Source organism: Hippoglossus stenolepis, chromosome 13, assembly GCF_022539355.2.
Source record: "Hippoglossus stenolepis isolate QCI-W04-F060 chromosome 13, HSTE1.2, whole genome shotgun sequence".
In the NCBI taxonomy this organism is placed as follows: domain Eukaryota; kingdom Metazoa; phylum Chordata; class Actinopteri; order Pleuronectiformes; family Pleuronectidae; genus Hippoglossus; species Hippoglossus stenolepis.
The window spans coordinates 951,713-969,957 of NC_061495.1; the positions used below are offsets into that span (position 1 = coordinate 951,713).

Below are 18,245 nucleotides of genomic sequence, written 5' to 3' on the forward strand. Positions count from 1 at the left end.
AAGATCGGATGCCACTATAGTCCACAGTCATTATCCACTGCCGCCATTAAGATCCATCATCAGCTGCCACCTCGGTCGTGGTCCACTACCAGTATCTGATGCCAACACGATAAAGGATCTGCCTTTATTATCACGATCAGCCAGCATGATACAGAATCTGCCATACTGGATCCACCATTACGACCTCTGATACGTGATCCACAGATCCTAATCCATGATGTGGCCACAGCCGCGGCCCTGGATCTGCGAGCGATAAGGCAAAGGGACTCCGGGGAAGAAGTCAAGTCAGTAACATGTATTGATGGGATATGAATTACTTTGATGTGATAACGATTGAGAAGAGGAAGGAGAAGCTGGAAAGAGAAGCTCCGTGTGTCATGTGTCCCCCGACCTTCTAGACCTATAGCAGCAGAACTAAGAGCAGGTCTAAGACAAACCTGGACCGGCTCTAACTATAAGCTTTATCAAAAAGGAAGGTTTTAAGCCTACTCTTAAACGTACAGATGGTGTCTGCCTCCCGAACTGAAGGTGGGAGATGATTCCACAGGAGAGGAGCTTGATGCTGAAGCTCTGGCTCCTCCTCTACTTTTAGAGACTTTAGGGACGACAGCCTGAATTCTGGGAGCGCAGTGCTCTAGTGGGTTGATAAAGTACTATCAGCTCTTTAAGGTATAATGGTGCCATATTGTTAAGGGCCTTGAAGGTGAGGAGGAGAATTTTAAATTCTATTCTAGATTTAACCGGAAGCCAGTGTAGCGAAGCTAATACAGGAGACATGTGGTCTCTGGTCCTGGTTCTCTTCAGGACACGTGCTGCAGCGTTTAGGACAAATCAGGATCGAAGATCACTCCCAAGTTCCTGATGTTTCACTGGAAGTAAGGACGATGTCGTCTAGCGCAGCTTCATCATTAGATAGGGTTAGGGTTAGCTGCAGGTTAACTCTATATATTAGCTCTCTGCTCTTTATCTCACACTGTTAACCAACTCATGCTAACTGCTGGTTACCTGTAGGTTAACTCTACACTAACTAAACGTGTTTCTTTAACAAACACAGTGTTTAATATATGTTATTGTTGTTCTCTCATCCTGATTCAGTTTATCATGAACAAAACTACTCTGCTGAAACACCCGCCTCTGATTGGCTAATATTTCTCCTACGTAGGTTGGGTTTAGTAATAAAACGTCACGATTGGTTACAGTCAGAGCGACAAACTCAGGATAAGCCAATCAGAGGCAGAGCAGGGGCGGGTCTTGCAGCGAAGAGGAGGAAGCGTCACTTCCTGTCCTGCGCAGAAGCGACGGGACACCAACATGGCGTCGGCGGCGGAGAAGTCAACGAAAGAGCGGCTGCTGACGGTGGTGGAGGACTTAGAGGTTCTGTCCCGGTAAGTGAGACCCGGAAGCACCTGTTTCCCGCTGCGGTGGGGTTCTGTTTGATTCAAAGTGTGTGTGGTTGCAGGGAGCTGATCGAGATGTTGGCTCTGTCCAGGAGCCAGAAGCTGCCTCAGCCCGGAGAAGACGTCCAGGTAAGAACAGGAGGACACAGAGGAGTCCCCGGGAGACACTGGCACTCGACCAGGGTCAGTAATGACGGGTCTTTGTCCACAGATCCTGCAGCTGCTGGTGCAGAGGGACCGGGAGTTCCAGGAGCTGATGGAGGTGGCTCAGCAGCAGGGGACGGTGCACCAGGAGATGCAGCTGCTGGAGAAGGAGGTGGAGAAGAGAGACAGCGACATCCAGCAGCTCCAGAAGCAGCTGAAGGAGGCCGAGCACATCCTGGTGAGTGGCCCCGCTCTGTGTCCAGGTTGTCTCCGTCTGTCTCTCCCCGGCCCGGTCCATTGTTGGTCTGATGTTGTTAAGAAGATGTTTGTCATTTCAAGCTGCTTTCAGACTTTCACTGCAGTCCAGATATTCTCCTGACATGCTCCTGACATGTTCCTCACATGTTCCTCACATGTTCTGCAGGTTCTCTATGTGAGAACAAATGTCTGAGTCAGTGTCTCTGGACATGTTCTGGATCTTCTCCTGCAGCCTCCTAGTAAAATGTGTGTAACATGTCAGAGTGAGTCCATGTGAGGAAACAGCAGGACAATGTGTGGAAGCTTCCCAGTGAGCGAGTGGACGTGTTGATGAGGTTTCTAACACGTGACGGACGTGAAACTAGAAGAACACAAACATCTCAGGATGAAGAAGAGGAGCCGTACACGTAGAAGACAAAGACGTCAACTTGGAAACACGAGGAGGTTCCAGATCTTCTGGTGATGAGGGCCGACGCCGGTGTGGATGAGCTGTAAACAACAACACTGATCTTTCCACAGCAGAGTTTATACGTCATGTCCGGCCTCCTGCTGCTCTACAGGCTCCGCCCCTGCTGCTCTACAGGCTCCGCCCCTCGCCTGATGTTCCCACATGTTCCTGTTGGTGTGAACGAGTCGGACCCGACAACCTGCTGCTGCTGCTTCACAAACACTAACCACAGAATTCTGGCATTAGGGTCGAAGATGTCTTTTATAATGAGACAAATTATAATGATGTTTTTTTATGTGTTAACAAATTCCTGTTGACCCGTGAAACCTCAGATCATTTAAATCGTTTCCTCTTCTGTCTCTTTTTAAGGCCACTGCTGTTTACCAGGCAAAAGAGAAACTCAAATCTATTGACAAAGCCAGGAAAGGTGAGCTAACACAGCTGCCTGACCCACAGTCAGGTCGTCGACTGGTCTCGTGTCTGAACGCTTTGTCCTCTGTCTTGAGTTGTTTCCCTTTTCTCCACAGGAAGTATCTCATCAGAAGAAATCATCAAGTATGCTCACAGAATCAGCGCCAGTAACGCCGTGTGTGCTCCTCTCAACTGGGTACCAGGTAAGACCCACGCAGTTGCCTCTGGTCACCAGCAGGAGTTTTACTTCACTTGGCTGATAACTCTTATGATTGTCGCAGGTGATCCACGCCGACCGTACCCTACTGACCTGGAAATGCGCAGCGGGATGCTGGGTCACATGGCCAACATGCCGACCAATGGCGTGAACGGACATCTGCCTGGTGATGCTCTGGCTGCTGGAAGGTTACCAGGTAACTGAAGCTCCTCCTCCACTGGTCCAAAAATCCACTAATCCTCCAGAGTTCATGTCTGAAAACGGCTAAATTGACGAACTGTATGAGAACGTGACGCCTCGGTGCCTTTCACTTAATAACCATCACTCCTCCTCTGTGTCCCCAGACGTCCTGACGCCTCACTACCCCTGGCAGTCCTCGGACGTCTCCGTGGGAATGCTGCCTCCTCACCACGGCAACGACTTCGGCCTTGAGCCCCCTGGTCATAACAAGGAGAACGAGGACGATGTGGAGGCCATGTCGACAGATTCCTCCAGCAGCAGCAGTGATTCTGACTGACTGTGTGTGTGTGTGTGTGTGTGTGTGTGTGTGTGTGTGTGTGTGTGTGTGTGTGTGTGTGTGTGTGTGTGTGTGTGTGTGTGTGTGTGTGTGTGTGTGTGTGTGTGTGTGTGTGTGTGTGTGTGTGTGTGTGTGTGTGGTCACCACTGAGCAACATCTGGTCAAACCTCTCTTCACCTCTGAGACTCCAACATGTTAAAGCACATGAGACCAAATGATTTGATGTGACTGAGCAGCTGTAGCTTTATATTTACTGCAGAGTTAAGAGCCTGATCAGTCTGAACTGAGTGAAAGTGTCAAACTGCTCCTGTAAAGAGCTTCAGAGACGTCGGCTTCCTACAAACCAGAGCAGCTTAATGTCTTTTGTTATTTTTCTGTTTCATTTGTTTCTATTGTTTAGACAGTTTGGTTTAAAGTGAATGGAAACAAAGTGAGTCCTTCTCTTATCGTCTACATGGACAGAATCCGTCTGAGTGACGTCAGGTCAGAGGTCTGTTCACTGCAGCCTGTATGTTCTTAGTATGATGCAGATACATGGTGTTATTTTACCTTTGTGTAAATAATCGTGTACATACTCCTCCCTGTAAATAAATCCTACTTTTTAAAATTGCCTGTGTTTTTGTCTGTGGTTGAAATCTGGTGCTGTTTGAGTTTCCTGCTCCAGGAGGATGGCTCGGTTAACTCCCACCGGCCGAGCGGAGACAGATTCATACGAATGAGACATTTTACCTGCTGTTCATTTAGTTACTGCAGCAGACAGTGATATTCATGAAGCTACAGAAACTAAAGACATAATATCCAAATATTAAAAAGAAGAGAGTAGCTGGGTGAGCCTCCTCAGGCCCTGTTGACCCCTCACTATACAACACATGGCAACTTTATGACACCAACCAGGACTCAGGAGTTTAACAATGACAGGTTGAACCCATGAAATGTTCTGTTTATCCAGAGAGAAGAGACGGATTTTAAAATGTGAAATGGGACCATTTTCCTTTTTTAACATTTTCATTGATTTCTCAGAGAATAATTCATGGATCTTAATGAAAAAGATCTGACATATTTGGAGGAATGATTTATGAGAAATAAGAATCTGGATCTAGTCAATTTAAATATGGTGTCATAAGTAGACTATTGGTGGAGTATGAACTCTACTGAGAAATGATCTAGTTGATCACTGGACAGAGCTTATCAGGCCCCAGGCTGAACATGTCACATGCTTTTATTTCAAAGGGGCTTTTATTGTCTGAGGCCATGAAGGTCAAATTATTCAATATATATATATATAATAGTAATCTGAGTAGCTCCTGTTACTGCAGGTTAAAGGTCAGAGGCTATTTTTACTTTGACACTGTCTCTGTGTGAACGCCTGGTGTGCACACGTCTTCCTGTTTTAAACCATGATGTTATGAAGACACTCTCTTCAGGCACAGAAGGAACTCAGTCATTCATGAACCAATAAATGTTGTTGCTTCTCAACAAATATCTGGAATTAATTTTAAAATATCAGCAAAGGAGAAAGAAAACTGGTACAAGAGTAAAAGCATCAACAACGTAGAAAGTCCCCATGTTTCCTTGGAGCTTTTACTTTGAAAGGGCCTTCCGGCAGCTCGTGAAGGCAGCGCAGTGACACCGCAGGGTTCACGGCGCATGCGCAGCATTTCTCCACAGAGAGGAAACATGGCGACGTCCCTGATCTGCGGCCGTTTGACGGCCAGTCTGAGAAACTCCGGGGCCCGGAGCGCCGTCAGCTCCGCGTCCAGGGTGAGTGTGTGCCCGGCCCGGGGGGACGGCTCCGGCGGAGGGAGCCGGGGTGTGTGGCCGCGCTGCGGCTTCTCTGTCGGCCGCAGAGCCAGAGCCAGTGTCGGGGTCAGATTTGACTTTCATTGGGCTCCAGTGTTTTGGCTAACATGCTAAGTAGCAGGGGAAGCTAACGGTAGCGCAGCGGGCTGTCAGCGCCGCGGAGCCCGGGACACTCCCAGCAGCAGCCGCTGACCTCCAGCCGCAGCCCCGCTCTGCCAGGGCCCGGCTGGGGGTCATCATGACCGGCGTGTCTGGAGCCGAGTCCGGGCTGCGGCTCCGTGACCTCCACCGGAGCTCCCTGCGACATCTGTCCCGCCGTGTCCTCGGACAGAAGACACCCGCTGTCCCCGCAGAGACGGGCCGTGATTCAGCGGGGACACCGGGGATGTGACCGCAGACATGTTGTTGAGCTGAGGAACAAAAACATGAAGAGACGAGTCAGAGCAGGAATCTAATAAAGAGTCTGACGTGTTCAGCTCTAATTTAATATATAAGTTATTAGCATACATTCATGTCAACAGACTCATTTGATTTAATTTGTATAATGCAAATCATAATATACATAAAATATACATTATCTCAAGGTTCTTACATTATTCAACTGTCTCCTGTGACGGTTCTTTATCTAATTACCTTCTTACTTTGCGTCATGTCACAGCAACACTGCTACTTATTATTATTATTATTATAGTTATTATTATTATTCATATTCATGTACTTCCTCTGTATTTCAACCACTTGTTTTCTGTTGTGTAGCACTTCGTACTGTGTGTTAACAGTGCTCTATAATTTCTCATTAATAATAATAATATGTGGTTGTATATAACAATACACCACATTAGTGTAGTCATTATTGTCAAGGGAATCAGAGGTGTGTGTGTGTGTGTGTGTGTGTGTGTGTGTGTGTGTGTGTGTGTGTGTGTGTGTGTTTGGAAACACTTGAATTTCCATCTGAGTTTCATTTCCCTCATCAAGTTCCCACTGTTGCTCTTGTTGTGCTCACACGTTTCTCTGGTCTTGTGTGTGTGAGTCTTTTTTAAATCTCGACTGATTCATCAGTTGGTGGATGAAAATCATCCAATACAAGGAGTTCATGTTTTCTTTTATAAAAATGTAAATCGTATAGAATGAACAATGTAGAAAAACACTTCTGTTTAAGTTCTATATGTTTGGTTGTATTTGTGTTATCTTTTTATTTAAAGTTATTTATAAAAAGGTAGTAGTAGTATCAAACCTCAATTAAATTTCTCTGTCATAAGAGTTTTATAAAAACATCCTAGGAATCATTGACATTTTCATTATCGGTATCAGAAAATGTTCACTCTGAATCCATATCTTTCAGGCTCTGGTTTCAAGTTCCTCATAAAAGTGTAATAAGATATATAAACTGAATGAAGAGTCTTTTATCCTCGGTTCCTCCTCAGCTGATTAAACCTGTGACTCTTCATCCTGTGGTGTTTGGATAAACGTTGTAAAGAACGTCTCCTCCCTGTAACGCCTCTCTCCTCCTCCTCTGGCTCCTCCAGGTCCTCGGTGGATCTTCAGGTCTGTTCGGAGGCCATGTGTCTCAGCAGCAGCCCCCCCACCTGCAGCAGCAGCAGAGGAACCTGTCCCTACACGAGTACATGAGCATCGGGCTGCTGAAGGAGGCCGGCATCTCCGTGCCCGACGGCATGGTGGCCAGCTCCTCGGAGGAGGCGTACGCCATCGCCAAGCAGATCGGTAAGCTGCTCCGAGCAGATGAGTTAAACACGATGTCGTGGTCAGTCAGACGAAGCTTCAGGTTCACAGACAACACTCAGATGAATAAACCACATCTTATTGTGAAGTGACAAACAGTAGAAGTTTCACACTCACTCAGTGTTTCCCATTCGTTAACTCCACTGTGGCGACCGCCATCTTGTAATTTGTCCTGCCACAGTTTCAAACCCTTTCTGTAACCGTCCCTCAGAGTCTGTTGCGTGTGAGAGAGACATTTAAGCATGTGCACGTGCACCCCCCCTACCACCATCGATTTAACTCTGTGTGAACAGCTGCTGTTTGATCACTGGTTAAAACGTTAGAAACTGAAATATAAACTAAATGTCTTTTCTTTCATGGAGCTCCAGTGTCTTCACTACACATCACTTTCATTTTACTTACACACACACACACACACACACACATATATATAATTTGATTCTGTGTCGTGCCAAAACATTAACATGTTGGAATATCAACAGACGACTAATTTACCAACACACATCTTCTTCTGTTGTAATTTTACATCTTATAAAAAGGAAAAATAACTCAAATGGAACAATACTGACACTGACCCAGTCCCGCTGACACAGTTCAGTTGTGTTCAAGGACGTGTGTGTGTGTTTTAAATAGCTGAAGCAAAGGCTGGTGTGTATGTACAGAGACATTCACACAGTCTAAATATAGCGTCCTCTAACTTCAGTGGTATCAGTTGACGCTTGACTTACATAATTCTGCAACAGGAGCAAGTTGTAACAGATGACGCTCTTCACCAAACTAAAAGTAATGTTTCTTAAATCCTCAGCAGATAATCAGGCCTCATGTCTGTCTCAGCTCCCCCGTCTGTCTCAGCTCCCCCGTCTGTCTCAGCTCCCCCGTCTGTCTCAGCTCCCCCGTCTGTCTCAGCTCCAACGTCTCGTCCTGCTCAGTATTCAGCCTCCGTCTCTGTATCTGCAGCGCCTCTTCTCTCACTAATGGACAGTAACTAGTGTCCCCTCTGATCAGTTGGTGTTTGACAGGGTTTTATTGAATATGAATCCTGAGTCAAATCCCTCATTGAGTCTCATTAGGTTCACTTTTCCTCATGTGAGATTCAAAGGTTCAGTTCAGATCTGGGATCAGCTGCTGCGGAAAGAATCCACATTAATGTTAATGAAGCGAGTCCAATTAATGCTGACAACCTGTAGCCCCAAATGAAAATGAGCTGCGGCCGCAGAGGATCTGAGACTTTGATCGTTGTGACACAGGGAAATAAAGACTGAGATGAACGACAATCAGCCGTCTCAGTTTGTGTCCGTCTCAGTTTGTGTCCGTCTCAGTTAACTATGTGTTTGTGTGTTTTCAGGTTCGAAGGACCTGGTGGTGAAAGCTCAGGTTCTGGCCGGGGGCAGAGGAAAGGGGACGTTCGAGGGCGGGTTGAAAGGAGGAGTGAGGATCGTCTACTCGTAAGTGACCCAGCGGATTAGACACAAATCTAATGCAGACAAACACCGTGAATAATCTGACACAAGTCACAGTTTTACTCTGTGCCTCAAATTTAATAATGTCGCATTAGTGTGATGACAGGGAATAATCCACATATGGAAGTATTTACATCTTTAATAACTCTGGGAGCACAAGGCCACTGACACGTGACACATGACATGTGACACGTGACACATGACAGAGAACATGCAAGTAGACATGAGAATCACGTAAGTTAAAAAGAAATAGATTCACCTTGTACCTGAGTCATGATATGAACCACAGACTGTAAATAATGATGAACAACATGACATCTTCCAAAAATGAAGCCAAATCTTCCTGATCGCCCCCTGGTGGCTGGCTTCAGTATAGGTGATAAAGCCTGAATCCTCCATGTTAGCAGATGGGACCAATGTTTTCAGTGGATCAAATTATAATTCAGTGTGATATTAAACAGCTTTTACATTGTGAACCTGGTGTAATCTCCCCCTCCCCCTCCTCCTCCTCCTCCTCCTCCTCTTCAGTCCCGAGGAGGCCCGCGACATTTCCTCCCAGATGATTGGCCGAAAGCTTTACACCAAGCAGACCGGGGAGGCGGGTCGGATCTGCAACCAGGTGTTCATCTGCGAGCGCAGGTACCCACGCAGAGAGTACTACTTCGCCATCACCATGGAGAGGTCGTTCCAGGTCAGAGGACACACACACACACACACACACACACACACGCACACACACACACACACACACACACACACACACACACACTGGTCTGACATGTTGTTGAAATGATCAGTTGATTAATCGATTGTTCTTTGAAATAATTGAAGTGAAAATTTCACTTGTTCTCTTTGTTTTAAAGAAAATAATCAGAAGATTAATCAATAATGAAAATGATCTTTGGTTGCAGCCACAGTTTTTTCTTGTTGATCAGTAACTTTTGTGTTTATGAATTTCATTTAGAAAAAGAATCAACAGATCTGATCATTTAGATAATCAATGCTTAAGATTTGGACTTTTAATCCACAAATAAGATGATTTTCATTCCAGTGATAAAATATTCAAGTGACACTAGAAAATGTACAGATTGAATCTGTGATTCTGAGTCGTACCAGCAGGTGGCAGCACAGTCTCAGAGCTGATGTCTGATTTCATTGGTCTAAAATCAGTGTTACAAACTTTCTTTATCACCTGTGGAACAGATTCTACAGGAATGAGAACAGTCAGAGCTGTGGAGGTTTTCATTGTGTCGTTGTTTATTGTGTCTAATATTCTTTCTGTGAAGGTGATGGTCACGACACCGGTTAAATGAATAATAATTGGAATCATCTTGAGCCATAAAAACTACAGTGTGGTATATCAGTACTTCTGCTTCCTCAGTGTTACACAGACCAACACGCTGCAGTCGCTCTGAGTTTTAAAGTCCTCGTCTCACGTTGTTTTGTCGCACAGGGCCCCGTCCTGATTGGCAGCTCGCAGGGAGGCGTGAACATCGAAGATGTCGCAGCAGAGAATCCAGACGCCATTGTGAAGGAGCCCATCGACATCGTGGAAGGCATCAAGATGGAGCAGGCTGTAAAGGTGCGATCAATAACACACTGGGGGAGGAAAGTATTTTCTAAACAAGACACAGTCTCAGGACGGAGGAAGTCCCACGTCTCCCACCTGTCGCTTCCTAGATCCAAAAGACAAATGTTGATGTGATTTAAGTTAAACGATTCATCAACAATTCACATATTTTCCAACGTGGATTTTTGACGTTTCTGATGAAATCAACACAAATGTTGAAGCTGCGGCTGCAGGTTTGGTTCCGACTCAGCCCTGCATGTGTTCCACTCTCTCGCCACATGAATGCCGTCTCATCAGTAAAGGCTAAAAGATCGATAACAGAATAAACCCTGACTCAGATAAAGATGTGACAGATAAATAGATTCATTTTTCTCAGACTGATTTAAAAAATACAAACCAATAAAGAAATGCTCTGCAACACACCTCCAGGGTCTCTTTGAAAACAAGACAAGCTGTGAGATGCTTCAGGGATCGAAGAAGAAACACAAATGTTTAGTGTTCATAAAAAATATGTTGATGAGCAGAAGTGGATTATTGGTTTAATCTGACAACTCAGGATTCAGTAATACATCCTGGTAATAAACCGAGTCAGAGCAGCAGGAGAAAGAAGCAGCGAGTTCTCAGGCAGACACATGATGTCAGACTCTTTAAATCTGCACTGATCAAATCTGTTCTGTCAGCTTCCTCTGTGAAGTGACACAGTCACTGTAGATGTGAATGATCAGCTGCTTCTGAAGCACAGACAGGTGCACAGTTTATTTATGTAAAGTGTGATCATAACCAGAAACTCAAACTTCAGGGTGAAGCCAGGACAGAACAATACAACTAAAGATTCTATAAACTCAAAACTGAACTGTACCAACAAATAAAAGACGGAAACTAAACCGGACTTAACGTAAACTAACGACAACAGGACCAAGCAGCAAGAAAAGAGTTCACCTCTGCTACTTCAAACAGAGACATTCTTTTCATAGAATCATATTTATATATATCAAGAGATAATTGCAATAAAACTGAATCACAGTCTGACCAGAAAACCACACACAAGTATCTTTACACCTGGACAGTGGTGGAGGAAGTACTCCAAACTTTGTAATTAAGTAAAAGTACAAATAACTAGTAAAATGAAGTACATTTAAATATATTTCAATATTAAAAGTGAATTCAAGGCAGAGGACTCTACTGAATCCATTTGAAGGAGTTTATACTGTTTTCTAAAATTGTATTTATTCATCAAACTTCTTTTCATCTGAAGGTTAAACTGTTAATTATGAACAATCCTGATTTCTCTGAAACTATCAAAACGTAATTCATGACGAATGAAACATTCATCTGTAGAAACAGAGGCAGTGACTCAGAGTTTGCAGTGAACAGAAGTCGTAGAATTGTCGGTGTTTGTGTTTACTGGTGTTTGTTTTGTCTTCTCTTCATCTGCTCTGGATATTGAACATGCCGGTTGTCATAGTGAGAGCAGAGGGTGTTAGACAGACAGAGGAGGTGCTGATAGCACGACTCTCTGAGGAGCTGGAGCCCATTGACGTTCCTCAATGATTTCTTTATTTGTGTTTGTAAAACTCAGAGACGTTTTTCTGTTTCCAGCGAGACACGAAGAAGCTGCTTTTCTCTTCAGGCTCCTGGACTCAAAGCTCCATCAGCCTGATAACACTTATATATGTGACCTTCATCATCCTGGTCAAAAATATCACAAAGCTGAATCAAACCTGTGTAATTATCGACTGTGCCCGACTCAGAAATAAGCCTTTTTTAAATATGAATATTCAGCTTTTCCTTTTTTCCCATATGGAATATTTTTAACAGCCTGAGTTTGGTGACGTTCAGGAAAACAAAACAATGAGCTGAAAGAGGCTAAAATGAGAGATTTGTCTGTAGGTTCATCAGTACGAGCGACAACCTTCACGTGCACAGTCACTTGATCACAGTCAGACTCCTGATCGTAGTCTGGATTGACTTGTGAGGCGTGTCGCTGCTGACTCGATGCTGCAGCGGCGGACGCAGCGTCCGAATGACGATGTGTGATGTCATGTTTCTTGTGGCGCTGCAGGTGGCTCAGAAGATGGGCTTCCCACCGGCGCTGGTGAACAAGGCTGCGGAGAACATGATGAAACTGTACAACGTGTTCATGAAGTACGACGCCTCCATGTTGGAGATCAACCCCATGGTGGAGGACTCTTCTGGCATCGGTACACACACACACACACACACACACACACACACACACACACACACACACACACACACACACACACACACACCATGACTTCTGAGGACATTACATTTACTTACATTCATTTTCTGCAGACTTACTTCAAATATTTATATTAAAACCTGGTTTAACCCTAAATCAATTGTTTTATGTTGCAGTGACTGGTATTTTGACTCCATTTGGTCGAGTTCCTACATTAAATACCAGTAAACGTGACACGTTCCCACGCAGCCTGGGAGACCTGGACATTTAGGAAGTACTTGTCCAGTCATGAACAATCTTTAATTTGAATAAAAGGACACAGAGCACCTACATAACCCTTTAAATTGAGTACTTCCTGACACTCTGATGAATCAGAGCTCTTCAATCACTCGTTTACAGACGAGTGTCAGTCAGTGACCGTCAGTCAGAGCTGGACTCTCCTCTGTCTCTACACCTATTGTTCAAGTGCCCTTGAGCAATGATGTTGATTTTTGGTTCAGTGGAGTAAAAGAGAAGGTCAGCAAACTGTAGCCGGGGATTGAAAATCTGATTAAAACCAATTTCCTTAATGTTCTCTTTAAAATCCTGAGAAGTCTGAACTTGTGATGAAAATGTGAAATTCAACCAGTTGGACAGAAAAGGAGAATCTGTTTGATGGTGTTTGGAAGTGAATCTTCTGCTGTTGACTCTCATGTGTCTCTCTTGTCAACAGTGATGTGCATGGACGCCAAAATCAACTTTGACTCCAACGCTGTGTACCGGCAGAAGAAGGTGTTCGACCTGCAGGACTGGACCCAGGAGGACCCCCGAGACCGGCAGGCCGCCAAGGCCGACCTCAACTACATCGGCCTGGATGGAACCATCGGCTGCCTGGGTCAGTGAGCGCTGACACCATGGAGCCAAAATGTCTCAATCGCCCCCTGGTGTCTGGCTGCAGTAATGCTCAAAAACTCTGTCTCCTCCATGTTAGCAGATGGGACATGGACCAAACAAAAAATATATAAAATGACACATGAATAAAATTTGGTGTTATTTAATGATATAAAACCTAAAACATCACGATTGACGGCTGAGACTGACTCCTGATTGGTCGAGTGTGTGTATCAGATACATCAATACTGCAGCTATTGGAGACGTTGTCCATCTTTAGTTACAGTGTTTCACATCAGAAATATTTAAACAGCACTCATGGATCGACCTCTGACCTTTATTCTGTTCAGTAAACGGAGCCGGTCTGGCCATGGCCACCATGGACATAATCAAGCTGCATGGCGGCACCCCAGCCAACTTCCTGGACGTGGGAGGAGGAGCCACAGCTCATCAGGTGACCGAGGCGTTCAAACTCATCACGTCTGACAGGAAGGTAAGAACACGTCTGCTGCTGCCTCTGACGCTCTAATGTTAGCATTATGTTAGCATAGCGTGATGGTAGTTAGCGCTAGTGCTGATTTGAATATATGAAAATGTGAGTTTGAGCTCATGTCACTTTTTAATCTTGCGCGTTGTGGCCGGTGTCAGGTTCAGGCCATCCTGGTCAACATCTTCGGAGGCATCATGAGGTGTGATGTCATCGCTCAGGGCATCATCATGGCTGTGAGAGACCTGGACCTGAAGATCCCCATCGTCGTCCGGTTACAAGGTACCACACTGTTCATGACCCACTTAGAGGATATGATCCTGTCCCAAGGGCTGATCACTGTATCTGGTTTCCACTGTAATGTTGGGAGGTGGAAGCACACACACACACACACACACACACACACACACACACACACACACACACACACACACACACACACACACACACACACAGTGTAGATCACAAAACATGAAACCCTAAAAAGATTCACAGGATTAGAAGTTAAAACGATCTCTGGATTTTTTTTCTCTGCTGCAGCTGAGACTCTTTGAGTCCGGTGCTGAGACTCAGAATGAATCTTTGAGTCCGGTGCTGAGACGCGGCTGCAGAAAGCTGCTGTGACGATTACGAAGAGATTTAGGTCGTCTAGAAACAACCTGCAGAGCGATTTCAATGTGACCAATCGTTCTCTGAACCCACGTTTTTTTAAATTGAATTCAGATTATTTGGAGCCACTTTTCTAGAATCTTCCTGGACTCGTCGTCACATTAAAGATTACGTCACCGTTGTTGTGAGAGAAATGTGGACGAGATAAATGTTTTGTCTAATGGACTTTAAAGCTCGACGGTCTGACACGAACATGCTTTAAGTCCTGCTATCGGCCTTCTAACACGCCAGTAACACACTCACACTCACTCACACACACTCACACTCCTCTCCTTGTGTTGTTTGTGTTTAGAGCCTAAACGGAGCTGACGCTCTCCTCAGGGAGTCGCTTCTTTGTTCTGGAAATATTTTGTTCTGCTTCTTTACACATTCTCTTAAAGGAGACAGGATTTTGTTTCACTGGTTCTTTCCTGTCGGGAGTTTTTGTGTGAAATTCAAACTGTTTCTTTCAAGCTGATAAATTACTTTTCGTGTAAAATCTAAAATCTGGGTTTTGTTTTTTTAGGAACGAGAGTGGACGATGCTAAAGCTCTGATCGCTGCCAGTCCACTGAAAATCCTCGCCTGTGACGACCTGGACGAAGCTGCCAAAATGGTACACACACGCACACACACACACACACACACACACACACACACACACACACACACACACACACACACACACACACACACACACACACACACACACACACCAACACAACACACAAACACAACACACACACACACCAACACAACACACAAACACAACACAACACAAAACACACACAGACACACACAGACACAAGCAAACCAGTATCAGGAGAGATCTATATTAAAACCCTGTAATAAACTACAGAAATGACATGAAACAAGACGTGTTCGTCAGCGATGTGTCGACCTGCTGGTTGACGGATTCTGTTTCCTGTGGACACAGAGCGGCTGTTCCCTCGTTCCCCTCCTTCCCCTCCTTCCCCTCCTTCCCTCCTTCCCTCGTTCCCCTCGTTCCCCTCCTTCCCCTCCTTCCCCTCGTTCCCCTCCTTCCCCTCCTTCCCTTCGTTCCCTCGTTCCCCTCCTTCCCTCCTTCCCCTCCTTCCCTCGTTCCCCTCCTTCCCTCGTTCCCCTCGTTCCCCTCGTTCCCCTCCTTCCTCGTTCCCTCGTTCCCCTCCTTCCCTCGTTCCCTCCTTCCCCTCGTTCCCCTCCTTCCCTCGTTCCCCTCGTTCCCCTCGTTCCCTCGTTCCCCTCCTTCCCTCGTTCCTCGTTCCCCTCCTTCCCTCCTTCCCCTCCTTCCCCTCCTTCCCCTCCTTCCGTGTGATGAACGACACAACTCAGCAAAGTTCAGGAGTCTAATAGAACAAAATAGAAGCGCGGATTCTGAAAAGGTCGATGTCGTCTGTACGAACTTTATCAGAAATATACTGCAGATTAATAGTCATGTCTGGAACAGAGAAAAAATAAAGATTCATTTATACAGAACTTACCAAAGTTCTTCACAATAAAAGCATAAAAAAAACAATATTCATGGCATATAAACAGAAATCTGGTTAATATAAATGTATATATATATATATAAAGTTCAGCTGAATGCACTAGTTGTAACTGTCTCTTTGTAAGAAGCGTTTCTTCTTCTGTCTCCTCAGGTTGTGAAGCTTTCTGAAATCGTGTCCCTGGCTAAAGAAGCTCAGGTGGACATCACCTTCCAGCTGCCCATCTAATAAACCTGGACCTCCCCTCCCCCTCCCCAATACTTCCCTCTGCCTCCTCCCCTGGGACACACCCCCACTCTGACGCCCACTCCGCCCCCCCGGACGACCCCAGGAAACGTTTATTATTTCTCTTCCTGACTCTGGCACGATGGCAGAACTCCGCTCGTTTCACTTTCTCGTTCCCACATCTCGTTTAACTTGTTGCACTTGAGTTAAGTCGTTACGCACAAACCTTCACCCCCCCGATCTCTGCTTCACGCTCACACCCCCCACTCGTCGACCGGTTGGTTTGATCTTTGATTTCAGACTCAGTGTTTTGTGTTCGGTCGTGAGACGCGGCTGCAGAAAGCTGTTACATATGAATAAGAAAAGACGGGAAAGGCTTCAGGAAAATGGACGTCAGTCCCGTGAGTGTCCTCGTGTTGCATGAGTGCCTTCTCTGTGTTGTGTCTAAGAATGTAAGAGAATAAAGAAAGCACTCGTTCATCTCAATACGACTATTACTGCTCACTTTTATCACAACACCAGCTTTGATTCAGTTATCGTTCAGACAATGTGACGTTTCGTTTCTTCACCTCGGAGGAGCAGAGATGCTCGTCTGCTGTTTGTCACTGATCTCAGATCTCAGCCTCTGGATTCATGTGGAGACAACGTGCCACCATCTTGTGCTGCTGATTTTTTAGATTGGTCCTTGTCCCATCTGCTAACATGGAGGAGAGGTGGTTTATGACCTACTGCAGCCAGACACCAGGGGGCGATCCAGAGGTTTTAGCATCAATTCATCCAGCCAACTTTCAAATTCGAGAATCTCACAGTTGCAGAATAATTGGATTTCGATCGTCATGATTGTCGCAGTTGTTTATTTGCCTCCTTGTGGTTGTTGTGTGTGTTGCGCCCCCTGGTGACTGTATTTTGATTGTATCTACGTCAGCGTTTCTGTCGCTTAATAACAACACTGGATTCAGAGTCGACTTTGACGCCATCAAACACATCACGGTGTCGGAGGTTCATCACATCGCGTTAACGGCCAAAGCCTCTGATGCATAAAGGCCTGAACAAACGCTGTTCACCCTCATCTCTGAACACGTATGTTTGATTCCTGCAGACTCGGCCGCGTCTTTTACGAAACGCTCCTATGCCGCCTCGGCTTTTTAAATCCATGAATTGTGTCCCTGCAGTGGAGTCGACCAGTCGTTACCTTGGTTAGCTCGCTGCAGCACGTGGCCGTGCACGTGAGCGTCACTGTCCTGACACGGGGAACGTGTCTGTCCTGCTGAAGTGAAGCGTTAGCTAACAGGACGTGTGATGCTCAGGACGTTTAAACGAGTCTGGATGTTGTGTCTGTATATTTATTCTCCTTTAGTCTCATTTCACTTTGCCATCGTGCCACAGTCTGATCGACATCTTCTCTCAGATGTTTACTCTCCTTCATGTAACGTCAGAGTCCGGCGTCCGCAACGGTAAAATGCCCCCCCCCTTCCTCCAGCGCTCCAAACACAAGCCGACATTGTGAGTTGTTTGTCATTTATTAAATCTTGTAAATAACCAAACTGATGTTCTCACTGTAAAATATTTATGCTCCTCAAAGAGTACGACAAAGGACAAAAAAAATAAACGCAGAGAACAACGAGTCTGTTCTTTTTGTTTCTGGTTCTGGAGACTTTCCTCGACTCGTTCAGGTCAGACTCTTGTTCTCGAGAGCATGTGATTGGTCATGTGATGTAACCCTGTGGGCGGAGCCTCTGACTGCTGATCTGACCAATGAGCTGAGGTTTAGTCTTCAGACGACTTCCTGTTGTGTTTAAGTCTCTCAAAGTCTTAACGACACACACGCACGCACAGACACACACAGCTTTGAAGTTCTTCTCTCCTGCGACGCGATGAACATCTTTGATCGTCCGGCCAGAAGAAAGAAAAGATTGTAGACGACACGTTTCATCACGTCGCTGCGTCGTGTTGCTGCAGATGAAAAAGCAACTGAGGCAGAAAACGCTGAGACGAATGAACGTGTCACGGGAAGTTAACAGTCAGAAGGTCTCAGCTGGAGTCGCTGCAGCAGAAGAAGGTTCAGTCACCGTTTCTGCCTCTTGAGCTTCTCTGCTGTGTCTCCATCATGGAGCCTCCTCCCCTCAGCAGCGCCCCCTGCAGACAGTGAGGTCCAGCAGCGGATGGGCTCAGCTGCTGCCTCAGATTGATAAGCTTCAGTTTGTGCTGCTGCAAGTTCATTTCTTTAAAGGTGAGATAAGTTCTGCCTCACCGAGCCCGGGGGGCGGGGGGGCAGTTCAGTCTGTTCAGAAAAGTGAAAAAGTTTTATCTGATGTTCTGTGATGAAAATAAGAAAATTTCTCAAAGGTTCAGTTTGTTCAG

The 18,245-nt window shown here is 45.7% G+C and overlaps 2 protein-coding genes across 2 annotated transcripts; both read left to right on the forward strand.

Annotated features, from left to right (window-relative positions):
- The first annotated feature begins 1,244 nt into the window (after positions 1 to 1,244).
- Positions 1,245 to 3,999, forward strand: med4 (mediator complex subunit 4). Its single transcript, XM_035175396.2, has 7 exons — positions 1,245 to 1,385; positions 1,460 to 1,526; positions 1,609 to 1,779; positions 2,617 to 2,674; positions 2,775 to 2,861; positions 2,940 to 3,071; positions 3,220 to 3,999. Exons 1-7 carry the CDS (start codon positions 1,312 to 1,314, stop codon positions 3,390 to 3,392), a joined length of 762 nt encoding a protein of 253 aa, XP_035031287.1. The 5' UTR covers positions 1,245 to 1,311; the 3' UTR covers positions 3,393 to 3,999.
- Positions 4,000 to 4,996: 997 nt separating this feature from the next.
- sucla2 (succinate-CoA ligase ADP-forming subunit beta) lies at positions 4,997 to 17,508 on the forward strand. Its single transcript, XM_035175394.2, has 11 exons — positions 4,997 to 5,153; positions 6,719 to 6,914; positions 8,278 to 8,377; positions 8,921 to 9,083; positions 9,846 to 9,974; positions 12,025 to 12,163; positions 12,881 to 13,042; positions 13,389 to 13,531; positions 13,687 to 13,807; positions 14,700 to 14,788; positions 15,813 to 17,508. The coding sequence occupies exons 1-11, from the start codon at positions 5,040 to 5,042 to the stop codon at positions 15,885 to 15,887; spliced, it is 1,431 nt and encodes a 476-aa protein (XP_035031285.1). The 5' UTR covers positions 4,997 to 5,039; the 3' UTR covers positions 15,888 to 17,508.
- The last annotated feature ends 737 nt before the right edge of the window (positions 17,509 to 18,245 follow it).

Bases quoted from the DNA above. Each gene is read 5' to 3' on its own strand.
- med4 (XM_035175396.2), top strand. From the start codon at position 1,312: ATGGCGTCGGCGGCGGAGAAGTCAACGAAAGAGCGGCTGCTGACGGTG. The intron at 1,527-1,608 runs GTAAGAACAGGA...CTTTGTCCACAG, and splicing joins AGCCCGGAGAAGACGTCCAG to ATCCTGCAGCTGCTGGTGCA. The intron at 1,780-2,616 runs GTGAGTGGCCCC...TCTCTTTTTAAG, and splicing joins AGGAGGCCGAGCACATCCTG to GCCACTGCTGTTTACCAGGC.
- sucla2 (XM_035175394.2), top strand. From the start codon at position 5,040: ATGCGCAGCATTTCTCCACAGAGAGGAAACATGGCGACGTCCCTGATC. The intron at 13,532-13,686 runs GTAAGAACACGT...GGCCGGTGTCAG, and splicing joins TCATCACGTCTGACAGGAAG to GTTCAGGCCATCCTGGTCAA. The intron at 14,789-15,812 runs GTACACACACGC...CTGTCTCCTCAG, and splicing joins TGGACGAAGCTGCCAAAATG to GTTGTGAAGCTTTCTGAAAT.